The sequence below is a fragment of the Aquarana catesbeiana genome, linkage group LG02 (assembly GCF_042186555.1).
Source record: "Aquarana catesbeiana isolate 2022-GZ linkage group LG02, ASM4218655v1, whole genome shotgun sequence".
NCBI lineage: Eukaryota > Metazoa > Chordata > Amphibia > Anura > Ranidae > Aquarana > Aquarana catesbeiana.
The window spans coordinates 300,740,138-300,756,217 of record NC_133325.1 but is presented as its reverse complement, the minus strand read 5'-3'; the positions used below and the strand labels follow the sequence as shown (position 1 = coordinate 300,756,217).

The 16,080-nt window shown below is 44.0% G+C and overlaps 1 protein-coding gene across 7 annotated transcripts in view; it reads right to left on the bottom strand.

The window, feature by feature from the left end:
* Window positions 1-16,080, bottom strand: part of LOC141127797 (serine/threonine-protein phosphatase 2A regulatory subunit B'' subunit beta-like) — a 117,200-nt gene that overhangs the window by 83,031 nt on the left and 18,089 nt on the right. Inside the window, exon 1 of one of the 7 annotated variants that reach the window (XM_073614582.1) lies at window positions 12,503-12,652. The exons of the other annotated variants lie outside the window; for them this stretch is intronic. Within the exon in view, the coding sequence (XP_073470683.1) occupies window positions 12,503-12,622 (120 nt within the window). The 5' untranslated portion in view covers window positions 12,623-12,652. Of the gene's footprint in view, window positions 1-12,502; window positions 12,653-16,080 lie in introns of those variants that run through there. 7 annotated transcript variants of the gene reach the window in all.

Sequence of the window (16,080 nt, the reverse complement as noted above, 5' to 3'; positions counted from 1 at the left end):
GAAAAAACAGCATCTAATTGGCATCCAATCAGCGCTGGCAGCCAAATCGCTGCTAGGTGTGTTCTGGTGGGGGAGGGGGCATTCCCCCTGTCAGAACACAACAGCTCAGCGGGGAGATGGCAGTACTAACATTGGATAGTTAGTACAGCGAGCTTCTCTCTTCTGGGAAGGATGTCCACAAGGTTTAGGAGTGTGTCTATGGGAACGTTGGACCAATCTTCCAGAAACGCATTTGTGAGGTCAGGCACTGATGTTGGACGAGAAGGCCTGGCTCGCAGTCTCCGCTCTAATTCATCCAAAACCCGTTCTATCGGGTTGAGGTCAGGCCAGGCAAGTTCCTCAACCTTAGACTCGCTCATCCATGTCTTTACGGACCTGCTTTGTGCACTGGTCCAAATCACATGGTGGAGGGGGATTATGGTGTGGGGTTGTTTTTCAAATGTTGGACTTGGCCCCTTATTTCCAGTGAAGGGAACTTTTAAGGTGTCAGCATACCAAGACATTTTGGACAATTTCATGTTCCCAACTATGTGGGAATAGTTTGGGGATGGCCCTCTTATGTTCCAACATGACTGCGCACCAGTGCACAAAGCAAGGTTCATAAAAGACATGGATGAGCGAGTTTGGGGTGTCCTGACCGCAACCCCATAGAACACCTTTGGGATGAATTACAGCGGGGACTGTGAGCCAGGCCTTCTCGTCCAACATCAGTGCCTGACATCATAAATACGCTTCTGGAAGAATGGTCAAACATTCCCATAGACACACTCCTAAACCTTGTGGACAGCCTTCCCAGAAGAGTTGAAGCTGTTATAGCTGCAAAGGGTGGTCCATATTGAACCCTACGGACTAAGGCTAGGATGCCATTAAAGTTTACGCGTTTGTAAAAGCAGACATCCCAATACTTTTGGTAATATAGTGTACATTTACTTTGCTCCCTGCCCTCAAGGAGCTTACAATCCAAGTTCCCTACCTCACATTCATACACATAGTAGAGCCAATTTAGACAGAGCCAATTAACCTACCATCATGTCTTTGGAGTGGGGGAGGAATTAAACAAATCTTTACAGTGCAGGAAAATAATATGATAAAAAAAAAAAAAAAATATGTATGTGAATATAATCAAAAAAACTGCATCAAAGGGCAGGATTGTTGGGGGGTGCAAGGAAATAACTGAGCAGCATAGAATTCATGGGCTAAGAAATCCAGCTGCCCCTCATTTGTAGAATCCAACATGGCTTTGTGTGCGTTTATGCCCCGTGTCTGTAGAGACATCTAACTAAAAACGTTTTGCAAACATCTGTCCTACAGTACCAATATCCCTCATTTTTTCTCGGATACACTTTTAAGAAGTATGCATAGCAGAGCAGTCTAATATTGGAGCAACAGAAAGGGAAAGTATTAGAAAACAGCCGTATGTAAAACTATACAAATGTAACTGCAATACTACTCCTTAATTTAGCCATCATAAAGTAGAACTAAACACATTGATTTTATGGTTTCCTAGCACAGTTATATTCAAGGCATGCCATGATTGAGAATTGTCACAGTTGTAATCGAACTGTCATTCCTTTAAATGTCTGGAGTCATAACTAAACCACATTTGCAGCACCAAATCAAACAGAAGCTAAGATGGCAGCTTTAGTTTTGCATTAGGGCTTATTCAGATGGACGATTAAGCCTGTCCTTTGTGCAGAACAGCTGGCAGATGTGTATACATCCATCATGGAGCTGCATGCAAGCAACCCATAGATGTTGGTGGGCATGCACAGGCTGTGTGGACACAATTTCATGTCAAAGTTTGAGCAGGAGCACAGATCCGAACACAGAGCCCCTGCAGATGTAGCATTTAGAGGGATGAGACAAACCTTTTACCATGGACAGGGGTGCTTATGATGATCAGCATTTACGGAAAAAGTTTATCCTAAAAGGAAAAAACTGCTGTAAAAATGTTAGCTGGCGTTTGGCTTCAATTTGTTAATGTATTTAAATCTTCTAGTGCATCTAACACTACCCTCTCACATGACTGCCAGTGTTGCTGTCTTAAAGGGGTCTACTTCATCCAGAGTATAGGTACACCAATACAGGAAGCGTGTTGGGAAAAAAAGTAAACTAAATGCAGCCACCACATTAAAAGGAGAAGTGCAGAATGTCAAAATAATATACATACAGTATCTCGCAAAAGTGAGTACACCCTTTATAATTTTGTAAATATTTTATTATCTTTTTATGTGACAACACTGAAGAAATGACTACAATGTAAAGTAGTGAGTGTACAGCTTGTATAACAGTGTAAATTTGCTGTCCCTTCAAAATAACTCAACACACAGCAATTAATGTCTAAACTGCTGGCAAAAAAGTAAGTACACCCCCAAGTGAAAATGTCCAAATTCGGCCCAATTAGCCATTTTCCCTCCCCGGTTTGATGTGACTCGTTAGTGTTACAAGGTCTCAGGTGTGAATGGGGAACAGGTGTGTTAAACTTGGTGTTGTCGCTCTTCCTCTTTCATACTGGTCACTAACTTCAACATGGCATCTCATGACAAAGAACTCTGAGGATCTGGGGCTATAAGAAGATTGCCAAGACCCTGAAACTGAGCTGCAGCACGGTGGCCAAGACCATACAGCGGTTTAACAGGACAGGTTCCACTCAGAACAGGCCTTGCCATGGTCGATCAAAGAAGTTGAGTGCACGTGCTCAGCGTCATATCCAGAGGTTGGCTTTGGGCAATCAACGTATGAGTGCTGCCAGCATTGCTGCAGAGGTTGAATGGTTTGGGGGGGGGGGGGGGGTCAGTTTTTTTTTTTTTTTTTTTTTTTTTAGAGCCGACGGTTGGCTTACTTATGATACGCATTGATGCAGCCAAGCAGCCGCTCAATCTTCATCACAAGTAGCGGGAGGGGACGTTTCTCCCCCCCCGCAGCTCATCCCACCAGGAGGCCTGAGCGACTAGCTGGCAAGTCCGCCGGCTGGCCGGAGACCCAAACCATGCCGCAATCAGCTTTGAACGGGTCTCAGATCTAGTAACCGAAAGCGATGTCATGACATCACTTCCGGTTTACTGAAGCCTTAAAAGGCACCAGACTTAAAAAAACAAGAACAAAACACAGTATTCACAACAGCCAAACTTGGCGTTTTTAATGCTTTTAAGTGCAAAGGAGGGATTTGGGGTCTTCTATATGGGGTCCATAAAGAATACCTGTCACTGCCCATTACTGTCACAAGGGAGGTTTACATTCCTTGTGAAAGCAATAAAAGTGATATAAAAAAAAAAAAAAAAAAAAAACACACACCACACACACACACACACACACCTTAAAAGCGCCCCATCCCTCTGTGCTCGCGCGCAGAAGCGAATGCATACATAAGTTGCGCCCACAAATGTAAACCGTGTTCAAACCACACGTGAAGTATTGCTGCGATAGTTAGAGCGAGAGCAAAAATTCTAGCACTAGACCTCTGTAACTCCAAACTGGTAACCGTTAAATTTTAAAGCGTTGTATGTATGTATTTTGGGGGTTCTAGGCCACCATCAGGTGTTGACACTGGTAAACCCAATCAAAGGAAGTTTACTCCTTATACAACCCCTCCTCCTTCCTGGAGCACATCAGTTTTTGGAGCAAAACAATATACTTGTATCCCAAAAAAGAGGGGAGGGACCTCTGTGTCCCATGATGTACTCCAAGAAAAGGAATTTACAGGTAAGCTGTAATAAAAAATCCTATTTTCTTTATCATACATCATGGGACACAGAGCCTTAAGTAATTACTTAATGGGATGTCCCATATCAATGCCACATGAGGGGTGGGAGAAAACAACCCGCAGGGTACACCCAGACTTGAGGATCTATACTGCTGCTTGCAGCACACTGCGCCTGAAGGCGATATCCTCATACCTCCTTACATCCACCTGATAACATTTTGTGAATGTATGCACTGAAGACCAAGTTGCGGCCTTACAGATCTGAGTCATGGAGGCCTGATGGCGCATTGCCCAAAAAGCACTAACTGACCTGGTAGATTGCGCCTTAATTTGAAACGGGGGAATCTTACCCCTTAAATCATAAGTTTGAATCATCACTTGCCGAATCCACTTAGTGACAGCGGATTTCAACGCTGCCTGTCCCTTCTTAGGACCCTCCGGCAGAATAAATAAGACATCAGTCTTACGAATCTGAGCAGTGAAAACCTGAAAATTACTTTTGGCAAAAAAACCTGGACGAGGGCGTAACACCACTCTGTCCTCGTGAAAAATCAAATATGGCTCTTTACAGGAAAGAGTAGCCAATTCTGAAACCCTCCTTGCTGAGGATATAGCAAACAAAAATAATAACTTTCTCATCAGAAGGACTAGGAGAATCTGTTGTATTGGTTCAAATGGCTTTTTGTAACACAGAAAAACTAAGTTTAAGTCCCAAGGGTTCAAGGGAGGTTTGACTGGCGGATTAAGCCGCGTCACCCCTTGTATAAAGCCCCGGACTAAAGAATGAGTAGCAAGTGGTTTTTGAAATAAGACCGATAAAGCTGAGACTTGGCCTTTAAGGAGTACTTAAAGAGGGAGTCCACCAAAAAAAAAAAAAAAAAAAAAAATATATAATATTAAAAGCCAGCAGCTACAAATACTGCAGCTGCTGACTTTTAATAAATGGCCACTTACCTGTCCCAGGGTCCAGCGATGTCGGCAGCCGACGCCGATCACTCGCTCGACTCTCGGCAGCGGCCGCCGCCATCCTAGGTGAGGGAATCAGGAAGTGAAGCGTTGCGGCTTCACTTCCCGGTTCCTTACTGCGCATGCGCGAGTCGGGCTGCGCGTCGTAACTGGTCCCCGCCATCTCCTGGGACCTGTGTGTTTCCCAGGAGACAGCGCGGAGGGACAGGAAGAGGCATAGACTCCCGTGGGAGTCTATGCCGGAAGTGGGTGCAAATACCTGTCTTAGACAGGTATCTGCACCCCCCTCCCCCCTGAAAGGTGCCAAATGTGACACCGGAGGGGGGCGGAGGGTTCCGAAAAGCGGAAGTTCCATTTTTTTGTGGAACTCCGCTTTAAGGCCAATTTCATTTCTACCCCTAATTGTAGAAAGGCAAGAATTCTGCCTATGATACATCTCCGAGGGTGCCAACCCTTGGATTCACACCAGGAAACATAAGCCTTTCAGACTCTAGAATATATAGTATAGGTTGACCGATATGGGTTTTTCTCTGACAGATGCCGATATGTGATGCTGATTTTTTTGGGCCGATATATTAGGCCGATTTTTTTTTTCCTCATAAAATCTAACAGTTAGACCCCTTTTACACTGGGGCGTTTTTCAGGCGCTTTTGGGCTAAAAATAGCGCCTGTAAAGTGCCTGTAAAACGGCTCCCCTGCAGTCTCAGTGTGAAAGCCCGAGTGCTTTCACACTGAGGCGATGCGCTGGCAGAATGTTAAAAAAAAAAAAAAAAAAAGTCCTGCAAGCAGCATCTTTGGAGCGGTGTATACCACCACTCCTGCCCATTGAAATGAATGCGCACCGCTGCCGAAGCACCTGCAAAGCGTTTCGGCAGTGGTGCTTCAGGGGTGCATTTAACCCCTTCCTCGGCTGCAAGCTGGGTTAGCGCCCCGCTAGCAGCTGAATAGCGCCGCTAAAATGACGGTAAAGTGCCGCTAAAACTAGCAGCGTTTTACCGTCAACGCATGCCCGCTCCAGTGTGAAAGCAACCTTAATATCGGCCTTTTTTTTATCAGCACAATCGTCCGATGCCGATTAAGTAAAAAACCCCAAATATCGGCCGATATATCAGTTGACCTCTAATATATAGTTCTGGAAGCTGGCTTCCTAGCATTATTCAGGGTAGAAATAACTGACCCGGAAAGCCCACGTTTCTTTAGAATTTTGGTCCCTGAGAGAGCAGATCTGGTCGTAGTGGGAGGGACCACGGGCCCTCCAAAGCCATCTTTACGATTTCTGCATACCATGACCTTCTGGGCCATGCTGGTGCCACCAGAATTAATCAGCTTTCTTTCCAGCTTGATCCTGCAAAGAAGTCGAGGCAGCAACTGAATAGGGATGCATAGTTCAGCGAGAACTGATCCCATGGGGTCACTAACGCATCTGTTCTGCATGGATCCCTTGTTTTGGCCACAAAGTTGACCAACTTCGTGTTGAACCTGGATGCTAGAAGATCCACGTCCGGAGTCCCCCATCTTTGACAAACAGCCCAAAATATGTCGGGGTGCAGAGACCATTCCCCTGGGAATAACTGCTGGCGACTTAAGTAGTCCGCCTGCCAATTCTCTACCCCCGGAATGAAGATTGCAGAAAGGCATGGAACATTCCTTTCTGCCCAAGTTAGAATATGGTTCACCTCTCTCTGCGCTGAGAGACTTTTGGTGCCCCCTTGGTGATTGATATAGGCCACAGTTGTGGCATTGTCGGATTGAATCCTGACAGGACAATCCCGTAACCTGAAAGTCCAGGCCTTTGGAGCCAGACTTACTGCCCGAATTGCTAGGATATTGATGGGCAAGATTCTTTCGGTTCTTGACCACTGTCCTTGGACAGTTGTCTTTTCTAGTACTGCTCCCCAGCCTGAAAGGCTGGCATCCGTCACCACTTTCCAGATGACTGGTCTGCAGGATTTTCCTTTCAGCAGATTCTGAGTTAATGACCACCAAATAAGGCTTTGGGCCACTCTTGGGGACAGCCGCATTGGCAAGTCTAAAGCTTGAATTGTTTTGTTCCAAGCAGACAGGATACTGTTTTGCAACAGTCTTGAATGGAACTGGGTATAGGGAACTGCTTCGAATGAAGCTACCATGGTTCCTAGCAACCTCATGCAGAGGCAAATGGAGGGATTGCCATTTGACCTGACCCTCAGCACCAGCTCTCTTATGGAATTGATTTTTGCCTGAGGCGCATTTCCCATGCGCCTCACTCAAAGTCCCAAACAATCCTATATCCTTTCGCAATTTAGGGATGGAGGTCCACGGACAGAGTTAGCAATGTCCCCCTGCTACTCACAGGCTAGGTTTTTTCTAGTCCTGGAGGGTTGTTACCTTATCCGGGCTCATACACACTCTCAATGGACACCACCATGTGTGCCCATGAGATCAGGCAGCACAGGCCGTTACACACACTTTCCCTGTGTGGGATATGATGTGTGTCCTTTTAATTACCAGGGCTGCTTTGTTGTCCGCTATCCGGGAGCTGCGATGCGCTCTGTGTGTCCCCCCTCCCCTCTCGCCCCCTCCGGTCCTATCAGGACCGGGGGGAGTGAATGTATGCGGGGGGCGGGCGGGCGCCCACAGCGCATCGGCGCCACGCATCCTGCCGCACGGGGGACGTCAACCTTGACGTCGCGGCGTGCAGGCTTTGGGTTTTCCATCCCGGCCGGTTAGCGGGGTCATGCGGGCATCCGGTGTGGGCGGTACCCTTCGCCCACATTGGAGCCCCTCCCTGCATACGCCGTGCCTGCGTGACGCTGGTGTTCGCGAGCGTGCACGTGGTCGGGGCGGGTGTACTTATATGGCCCCTCCCGGCACAGTCTGGGCGCCACAAACCAAATGATGACATACCTCACCCTGGCGTGTGCGCATACTCTTCTGGGAAACATGTAAGCTTCTACTCAGCTACCCCATTCATATATCATCCATACTAGGCACTATCTTTCCATTCCTTTCCCCCCTCTCTGTTTTTTTTTTTTTTTTTTTTTTTTTTGATCTTATTCGTCTACTAGGTTTATGTTTTGTTACTCTTTTCATTTATATCACATTATAGGGGGATTGGACATGATCCCCTTTTTTATTTTATTTTACTTACTTTCATTTTATTACCTATCTATTTTCCTTATTGATTTTTTCGTTTTTTACTCTTCAACCGTCATTCCTTCAACATTTTCAATATTTATATATTTTCACTTTTTCTTTCATCCCCAGCAGGGTCTTTTTTTTTTTTTTTTTGTTGCTTTGACTTTTCCAATTTCAGTTCCTATGCATCTTATGCTCATATAGACATATATTTTTACTCCTGTATTACTCCATTAATACAATATGGGATACTGAATATGAAATTTTCTTTTGGTTGCAGACCCTGCTTGGTAGTCATTACTAGCAGATTACTGTTTCATCCTTAGATCCAGTGTTCCGGGCTCTGTGCTTGTGTGGGGGGTTGTGTGCATACGCCCCGCCTGTGCATGTTTCGGTCACCTCAGCTCCCGGTGCGGACTATCAATATGGCCTTGGGTATATCACCATTACACCTCCTCTGCAATGACTTTATGTAAGTACTCAGGGGTCGCAATTTGCCTCCCCTAGCTACTATCAGCTACATATATACTAATTGCCTACCTTATTACATTCTATAGATTTGTTTGAGCACTGTGCCCCTGATGAGTGGTTTACACGAAACGCGTCGGGCATTCTGTTACGCTGATAGATGCTCACACTTCACTATCAACTCAGAACACCTTCTTCAATCAATTATGGGTTTACACAATTTTACGATTTTTGTCATATGCTGCTTTTTATTGTGTGTATATATATCTATTTACCATTGTATGTATCCATTGATCACTTGTGCCCATTATGTGACCTCTAGTTTGACATATTGATGTATTCTTGATGCTTTTTTGCATGCGCCCCACTTATGGGTGTAGGTATATTGAATGACATTCACTACAATGTTCTTCTTTTACATGTGGTCTATATTTGTGATATGGCTTGATACAGGTTCAGGATCAATAAACAACAATTATTATTTACCTCCTGATGTCCGTGGGCCTCATTTAAAGTCCCAAATCCCCTTTCTTTTTTCTGAACTAGGGATGGAGGCGCATTTCCCATGCGCCTCACTCAAAGTCCCAAACAATCCTATATCCTTTTGCCTGAGGCAAGAACACCCTTTCCTGGGCTGTGTCTATGATCAGACCCAAGTACTCCAGCCTTTTTAGCGGTATTAAGAAAGATTTTTCTAGGTTGAGAATCCAATCCAAACTTTTCAGATAGTTGGTTGTAGTGCGTACGCTTTGCTCCAAAACGAGTCACCGATTGATCTATAAGTAATAGATTGTCTAGGTACGCTACGACTGTTATGCCCTGTGCCCTTTACCTGGCTAGAGGTGGGGCCAGTACTTTGCTGAACAACCGAGGTGCTGTGGCTAGCCCGAAGGGCAGGGGTACAAATTGGAAATGCTGCTGTTCTAACTCGAACCGCAGAAACTTTTGATGAGCAGGAAATATAGGGACATGCAGATATGCATCCCTGATGTTGATTGACACCAGAAGTTCTCTTCCTAGAAGGCTAGAAACTATTGACCCGATTGTCTCCATGCGAAAAGGAGTGGATCTTCAGGAATTGATTTAGCTTTCTTAGATCTAGAATGGGTCTGACGTCTCCATTTGGTTTCGGTACCATGAAAAGATTTGAATAAAACCCCAGACCTTGCTCTTTTGTGGGTATCTGCATCACCCCTTGAGATATTTATCGGTCTAGTGCCTGAAACAGAGATTGTTTTTTCTCTGGATCTTTGGGAACACTTGATCTCAGTAAACGAGATGGTGGAAAGTCCCGAAATTCCAGCTTGTACCCCAGCGTTACCATGGAGATGACCCATCTGCCCTGAATTTCCTTTTTCCAGACTTCAGAAAATTGCAGAAGTCTTCCCTCCACCTAGGTGAGGGGGGGTTGACTCTTCATGATGAGGCTTTAGGATTCTGTTTTGCAGATTTCCTACCCCAGGGCTTCATTTGAGCCTGGGTCTGACCCTGAGGTTTTCCTCTAGAGTCCGACGGTGGAGGCCGTCACCACTGCCTAGAGGCGGAAGCCCCTGGTGCAGGGGAAAGAGCCCGTTTAAATAAAGGGCATTTACATTTTCTTTTGACTGGTTAAAAAAAAAAAAAAAAAAAAAAAAAAAAAAAGTACTTTTCCCAGCAGAAATTGTCTTGATATAATTATCCAAGTCTTCTCCAAACAGTCGCTCCCTATGAAAGGGGAACCCAGTTAGGAGGTTTTTACATGGTGTTTCAGCTGACCAATTTTTCAATTTTTCACAGGATTCTGCGCATATGTACAAGCATAAGCGTAAGGCGGGATTCCTGGTGAATAGGAGTCTTTAATGGCATCTATGGAAAAACATAATGCCTTAGGCAGTTCAGCAAAATCCCGAGCTTGTTGTGCAGGAAGCGCTCTAAGGGCCTGTTTAAATTGGTCCTTTAGGGATTGGCAGGCGCCTATCGCGGCGACTGCGGGCTGAGTGACAGCACCTGCTATGGAAAAAGCAGATTTTAGCAGGGATTCCAACTGCTTATCTGTTTGATCTTTAACCGGTTCAATACAGGGCATTTTCACCCCCTTCCTTCCCAGGCCAATTTTTAGTTTTCAGCGTTGTCGCACTTTAAACGACAATTGCGCAGTTGTGCGATGTTGTACCCCCAAAAAAAAAAAAAATTGACGTCCTTTTTTCCCCACAAATAGAGCTTTCTTTTGGTGCTATTTGATCACCTCTGCGGTTTTTATTTTTTGCACTATAAACAAAAGAAGAGCGACAATTTTGAAAAAAAAAAACAAAACACAATATTTTTTACTTTTTGCTATAATAAATATCCCAATTTAAAAAAAAAAAAAATTTTTCCTCAGTTTCGGCCGATACGTATTCTTCTACATTTTTTTTCCCCCAAAAATATCGCAATAAGCGTATATTGATTGGTTTGCGCAAAAGTTATAGCGTCTACAAAAATACGGGATAGATTTATGGCATTTTTTAAAAAAAAATTATTATTTTTTTTTTTTTTTTTTTTACTAGTAATAGCATCGATCGCAATTTTTTCTTCGTGACTGCGACATTATGGCGGACACATCGGACACTTTTGACACATTTTTGGGACCATTCACATTTATACAGCGATCAATGCTATAAAATTGCATTGATTACTGTGTAAATGTGACAGGCAGTGAAGGGGTTAACCACTAGGGGGACACAAGGGGTTAAGTATGTTTCCTAGGGAATGATTCTAACTGTAGGGGGCGGGGACGTACAAGGGGAGGAGACCGATCAGTGTTCCGCTGTACTGGGAACACAGATCGCTCTCCTCACAACTGACAGGACGTGGATCTGTGTGTTTACACACACAGATCCACGGTCCGGCCCGGTTAACGGGCAGTCGCCGGGCACACGCACCGGGTCCCGAGCAACGCGGCGGGCGCGCGCCCCCTAGACGGCCGGGAATCCCAGGTCGTCATATGACGTCCACCCAGGATGGGAGATCCCATGTCTATGGCCCAGTGCTGAAGTGGTTAAGCATCTGTGCATTGTCTACAGGACAAGTTCAGTTATTATTCACATTGGAAATCGCAGCGTCAATCGCTGGTGCTTTCCCTCTTTTGGAGAATTTTTCCTCCAGAGGATAGAGAATTAAAAACCTCTTCTTAGGAGGGAGAAAGTGTGTATCCGGTTTATCCCATTCCAAAAAATGAGCTGTTCAAGTTATGCATGTGCAGGAAAAGCATGGATGGGAAGGTTTTAAAGAACCTAAAAGGAAGAAGCCAAGTTTTTATGAGACTGTTAGAGGCAACATGAAGTGGAACGAACCATTTCTGTAAGGAGATTGTATCAGTAATTTTTCAGATAGAGAAGCTGAAAAAGGTTCATCTACCGCTGTTTCCTCTGCAGAAGAGCCATCTGTTTGTTTCTCTTCCTGATCAATTTAGGGTAAAACCCCATCATGTGCCCACTGTCCCCCCTGCAAAGCTGAAGCGGGGGAGGGGGACCTAGTACCATCAATTTGCTCCAATGGCTCACCCTGAGTTGCCATAATTGGTAATTCAGGAGAGGACGACAGCATGGAAATACAGCTAGAAATTCCAATGCCTGGGGGTAAAACCTTTACTCTTTTGGCTTTTGTGGTGTCTTTTTTGGCAGGCATAGTCCTAAGTACAAAAAACAGAGGCGCTATACACATTGCACTAAATCGCCTGAAAATAGTCATGACTTTTAAAAGCTGCTATAAAGTTCAGCCTAGTGCTGGAAAAGAGTGTCCTTCCTGTATCAGGAATGCCAGTTTTGCAACCCATACGTGTTCCACAGCTCGTGTGTCCAGGCAGCTTGTTTCTTCCTCATCAGCAGAGGAGAGACTGACACAGCTGTATTTATCTGTTATTAGCCTGCCGTACGTCCTCGTGGACGTTTCATGGCACCTGCATTAGGCCCCGCCCCCTCCGAAAAAATTTCACCCCCTTTTTTATTTAAAATGTTTCCCGCGCCTGAGCGCGGCGTTTTTCGGGTTCCAGACCCAACAAGAAGGGTGGGGGGTGGGAGGCTGGACGGGCGGCAGAGCCTCCTGCAGTGAGGCACAGACCTTTGTAAATATACAGCCTACAGTAACAAACTATAGCGCTAAAATAGCGGGACCTACCGCATCCCCCACGGGGGTTCTGGGCAATGTAAGGGGGTACAGCACTGCTGTCCCCCTAACCCTCTGGTCCCATCAGGGGAAGTAAAAAGACATTTTTTGCAGATTTGTTTTTACCTTGCAAAATCTCCTTCCACATGCTGTGCAGCCAGACACGGAACTGAGCAAACAGTGAGACAATAGAGTAAGGTATGTGCATAGACTCCATCTAGTGGAGATTTTAAGGCACGACAACATTTTTTCCTTAAATGAAAGAAAATGCAAAGATGTTTTTAATATCCAAGTTTTCTTCCCTTACCTTGTCCTGGCCGCAGGATTTTGCTGAATTAACAGAAAATCCAACTTTCACCCATCACGGCGGGCAACGTTTAGCAAACCTTCAAGGACTGGGTCCACAAAAACGGGGGTCCAACTGCCTTGGGCCAAGTACAAGCACCCAGTCAGGAAGCTTGAGGTAATGTAAGAAGACCTAAGCCCTGGGTTCCTGGGGTCCAGCCCCACAAAGAGGCATTACAGGCAAAACCTTGTGCTTCAGATACAAGGTCCCAGGTACCATCCATCTTAGGCACTTCTGAATGGATCTGGGTTCTTTTTATGGAGGAATTTCAATCCAGCGTGAATCCCTCCTGGAGCTCCTCAGATCACTTCTTCACTCGTGACCAACACCTTAGACACTGGCAAAAAAACCTGATGTGCTCCAGGAAGGAGGAGGGGTTATATAAAAGGAGTAAACTTCCTTTGATTGGGTTTACCAGTGTCAACACCTGAAGGTGGCCTATAACTCATTAAGTAATTACTTAAGGCTCTGTGTCCCATGATGTACGATAAAGAAATACTGATTTTAACTCGTAAGCAACAAGTGTCAGAAAAAGGCTTAAGCATGAAGAAGTTAATACCACTCTAAAGTCACTTGCCATGTACTTAATGGAGGCCCAGGGCTGACCCCACAAGCTTCGTGCACCTATGTGGAACAAACCAATCTGGACTGTAATGGGATAAAGTTTTATTGCTAGTCCCAATAAAAACTAGGATATGTAGATATTCTCAACTTAAAGGGTTAGATCACCTTTACAGAAAAAATATAAAAAGGTGAACAAAAAGTTGAACTAACAGTGGACACTCACTCACATTGATGGTACTGACCAATCAAAATCCATTTGGCTGTCCTGGAAGTGCTAATGGAGAATAGGGAGAACAGCAGGGATTTTAAATTCCCAGACCACTGGAGTGGCTGTTGAGGTGCTGAAAGCTCAGCAACCCTGATGGTAAAGCAGGGGGGTGGGGAAGGTGTACCTGTTAGTTTACCTTCACTTTATTCTGTAAAAGGTGAACACTTTAAAGTATGAGGAAAGGCAACACAATCACTCATCTTTTAACTTGTGCCTTCCCATGGTTTCCACTTAGCATACAGTTACAAATAAATCCCAATGTAAATACTTTAAAAAAATTTTTGTGAATGGATAGGTTCCGGTGATTGCATTTCTGTGCATCCGATGGGCATGAATTGCAGGGCCAACACCACCTTAGAGCCATGGACACTGGTAGCATGAAGTAATTGCTTTAAAGATTCAGCGCTGTTGTCTGCCCTGCGCAGATGCACCCACCAGAGTTTGTGTTCACGTGACCCCTTGGAAATGTTAATGTTTAAGGATATACTTTGAGATTTACTGACAACTGCATATAGCGGTGGAGCAGTGGAAAGGCAAGGTTTAAAAACTGACGCATTCACATCAGTTACAATAAGAAAGTTTGTTCGATAAACACAGCATCTTAGAAATAACCTCAAAGTATTAAGAGCGTATACCTGGCACTTGTCATTACTATCCTTTCTAACTAGTGAGACAACATCCCTATAAGGCAGGGATTCTCAACTCTCTTCAGCCTGGGACTCTGAATACCGAACATCTTGTAGTCAGCTCTGGCATGCTCAATTCAACAATCAGTTTCTCTTTTCACATTCAACCAAATAACGACAGCTACAGGTTTTGACTTAGCAACAATATAATAAAATTAGTTTTATAACCAGGACCCCCTTACCAGCCAAGCCAAAAAAAAAAAAAAAAAAAAAAAAAAAAACACAACACCCTACGTATAAATCATTTTTAACACTAGATGGGCACATTTTTAACACCACATGTATAGCGAAGCAGAACCTGCAGAGGAGAGATAGATAGATAGATAGATAGATAGATAGATAGATAGATAGATAGATAGATAGATAGATAGATAGATAATTAGATAGATTAGATAGATTAGATAGACTCTAGATCAAAAACAGCATGGGTATTTAAGAACTTCCCAACAACCATATGATTTATGGGCTCTTTTAGGCTGGGTGCAGACTGGCAATTGTTAGGATATACAATTGTGCAACTAAAGTCCCTAGTGATGAGGCATATCCACTGAAGATACAGGAGGAACCCTATATGTCATTTTAATCATCAAAACAATCTATCCCCAGGACAGTAGTGCATGCTCCAATCACAATCATCATTTGTTTTTTTAATTGACTTCAATGAAAGAACATATTAAATTCAATTCAAGGTGCAATACAGTCAAGCAATTCAATGCCTTTTTATGGCTTTCAGTTTTTTGCTCATGGATTTGCAGGACATAAAGCCAGCAATGAAAGCCAACGTATCTGAGGAAAACACTTTAAACATTCTTATTCGGACAGACATTGCATGTCCATTAAAGTATATCCAAATCCAAGAACAAAAATGTAATATACTGCAGCTTACCAGTCCTTAGAAGTGGTAGCTGTATTTGTTTTCTTTTTTCCAAGCTCTGTTTTCACCTGGTGATATGGCCATTAAAAACACTTAGGTCACGTTCACACCTGAGCATACTAAAATCGCAGGCAGAATGCTGCAATTCTGCCTGCGATATAAGAATTGCAGTAAAACATAAGACGGACTTGCAGTGCCATTATTTCATGTGATTTTGATGCAATAGTCATGTGACAAAACGCACAAAAATTGCAACATCAAATGCACCCCTGGTTCAGTGCCAAAATTTGGTACATGAGGCCCATTCAAAATGAAGGGTGCTGCTCCAAAAATACGCCACAAAAAAAAAACGCAATGCAGGAGTGTCGCTAGATGTTGCTTAGATGTGAACTGGGCCTTATCTATGGAGAAGCAATGTTGCCATCTGGACAGGACTACAGTAACCTCCCCCTCTCCTGCCCAACATGTAGTTCTAAGAGATAACTGGGAACACTAACCTGTAAAATTGCAGCACAGTGTACAGGATATTATCAGCTGACAAGTTTTCTCGAAGATCATAAAAAGGTATTTTTTTTCTACACTCAGACATGTATAACAATTAATGGAATATAATTATTAACAGATCATAAGGAAGCAAGCAAGGTTGTTGGCTGCATTGCCCGGTTAAAAAAATAAATAAAAAAAAATAAAAAAAGTCTAGCACCATTATAAAGATGCTGAAAGTATTAAACAGCTCTGCACTAAAATTTCCTACATCGGGAAACAAGATGCACAATCCTTTTTGCTTCTGCACCCAGCCTAACAGAAATGAATGTACTAATGCTTTGAAGTGTTTGGAAATGTCACTGCCCCAAACTGGATAAAAATTAGTTAAAACAAAGCCTGCTATATAGCTCTCTGTATACCTATACTAAGAGTAACTACATGGCTGTGAGCATGTCCAAGACAACTGGTAGGTTTCAATGC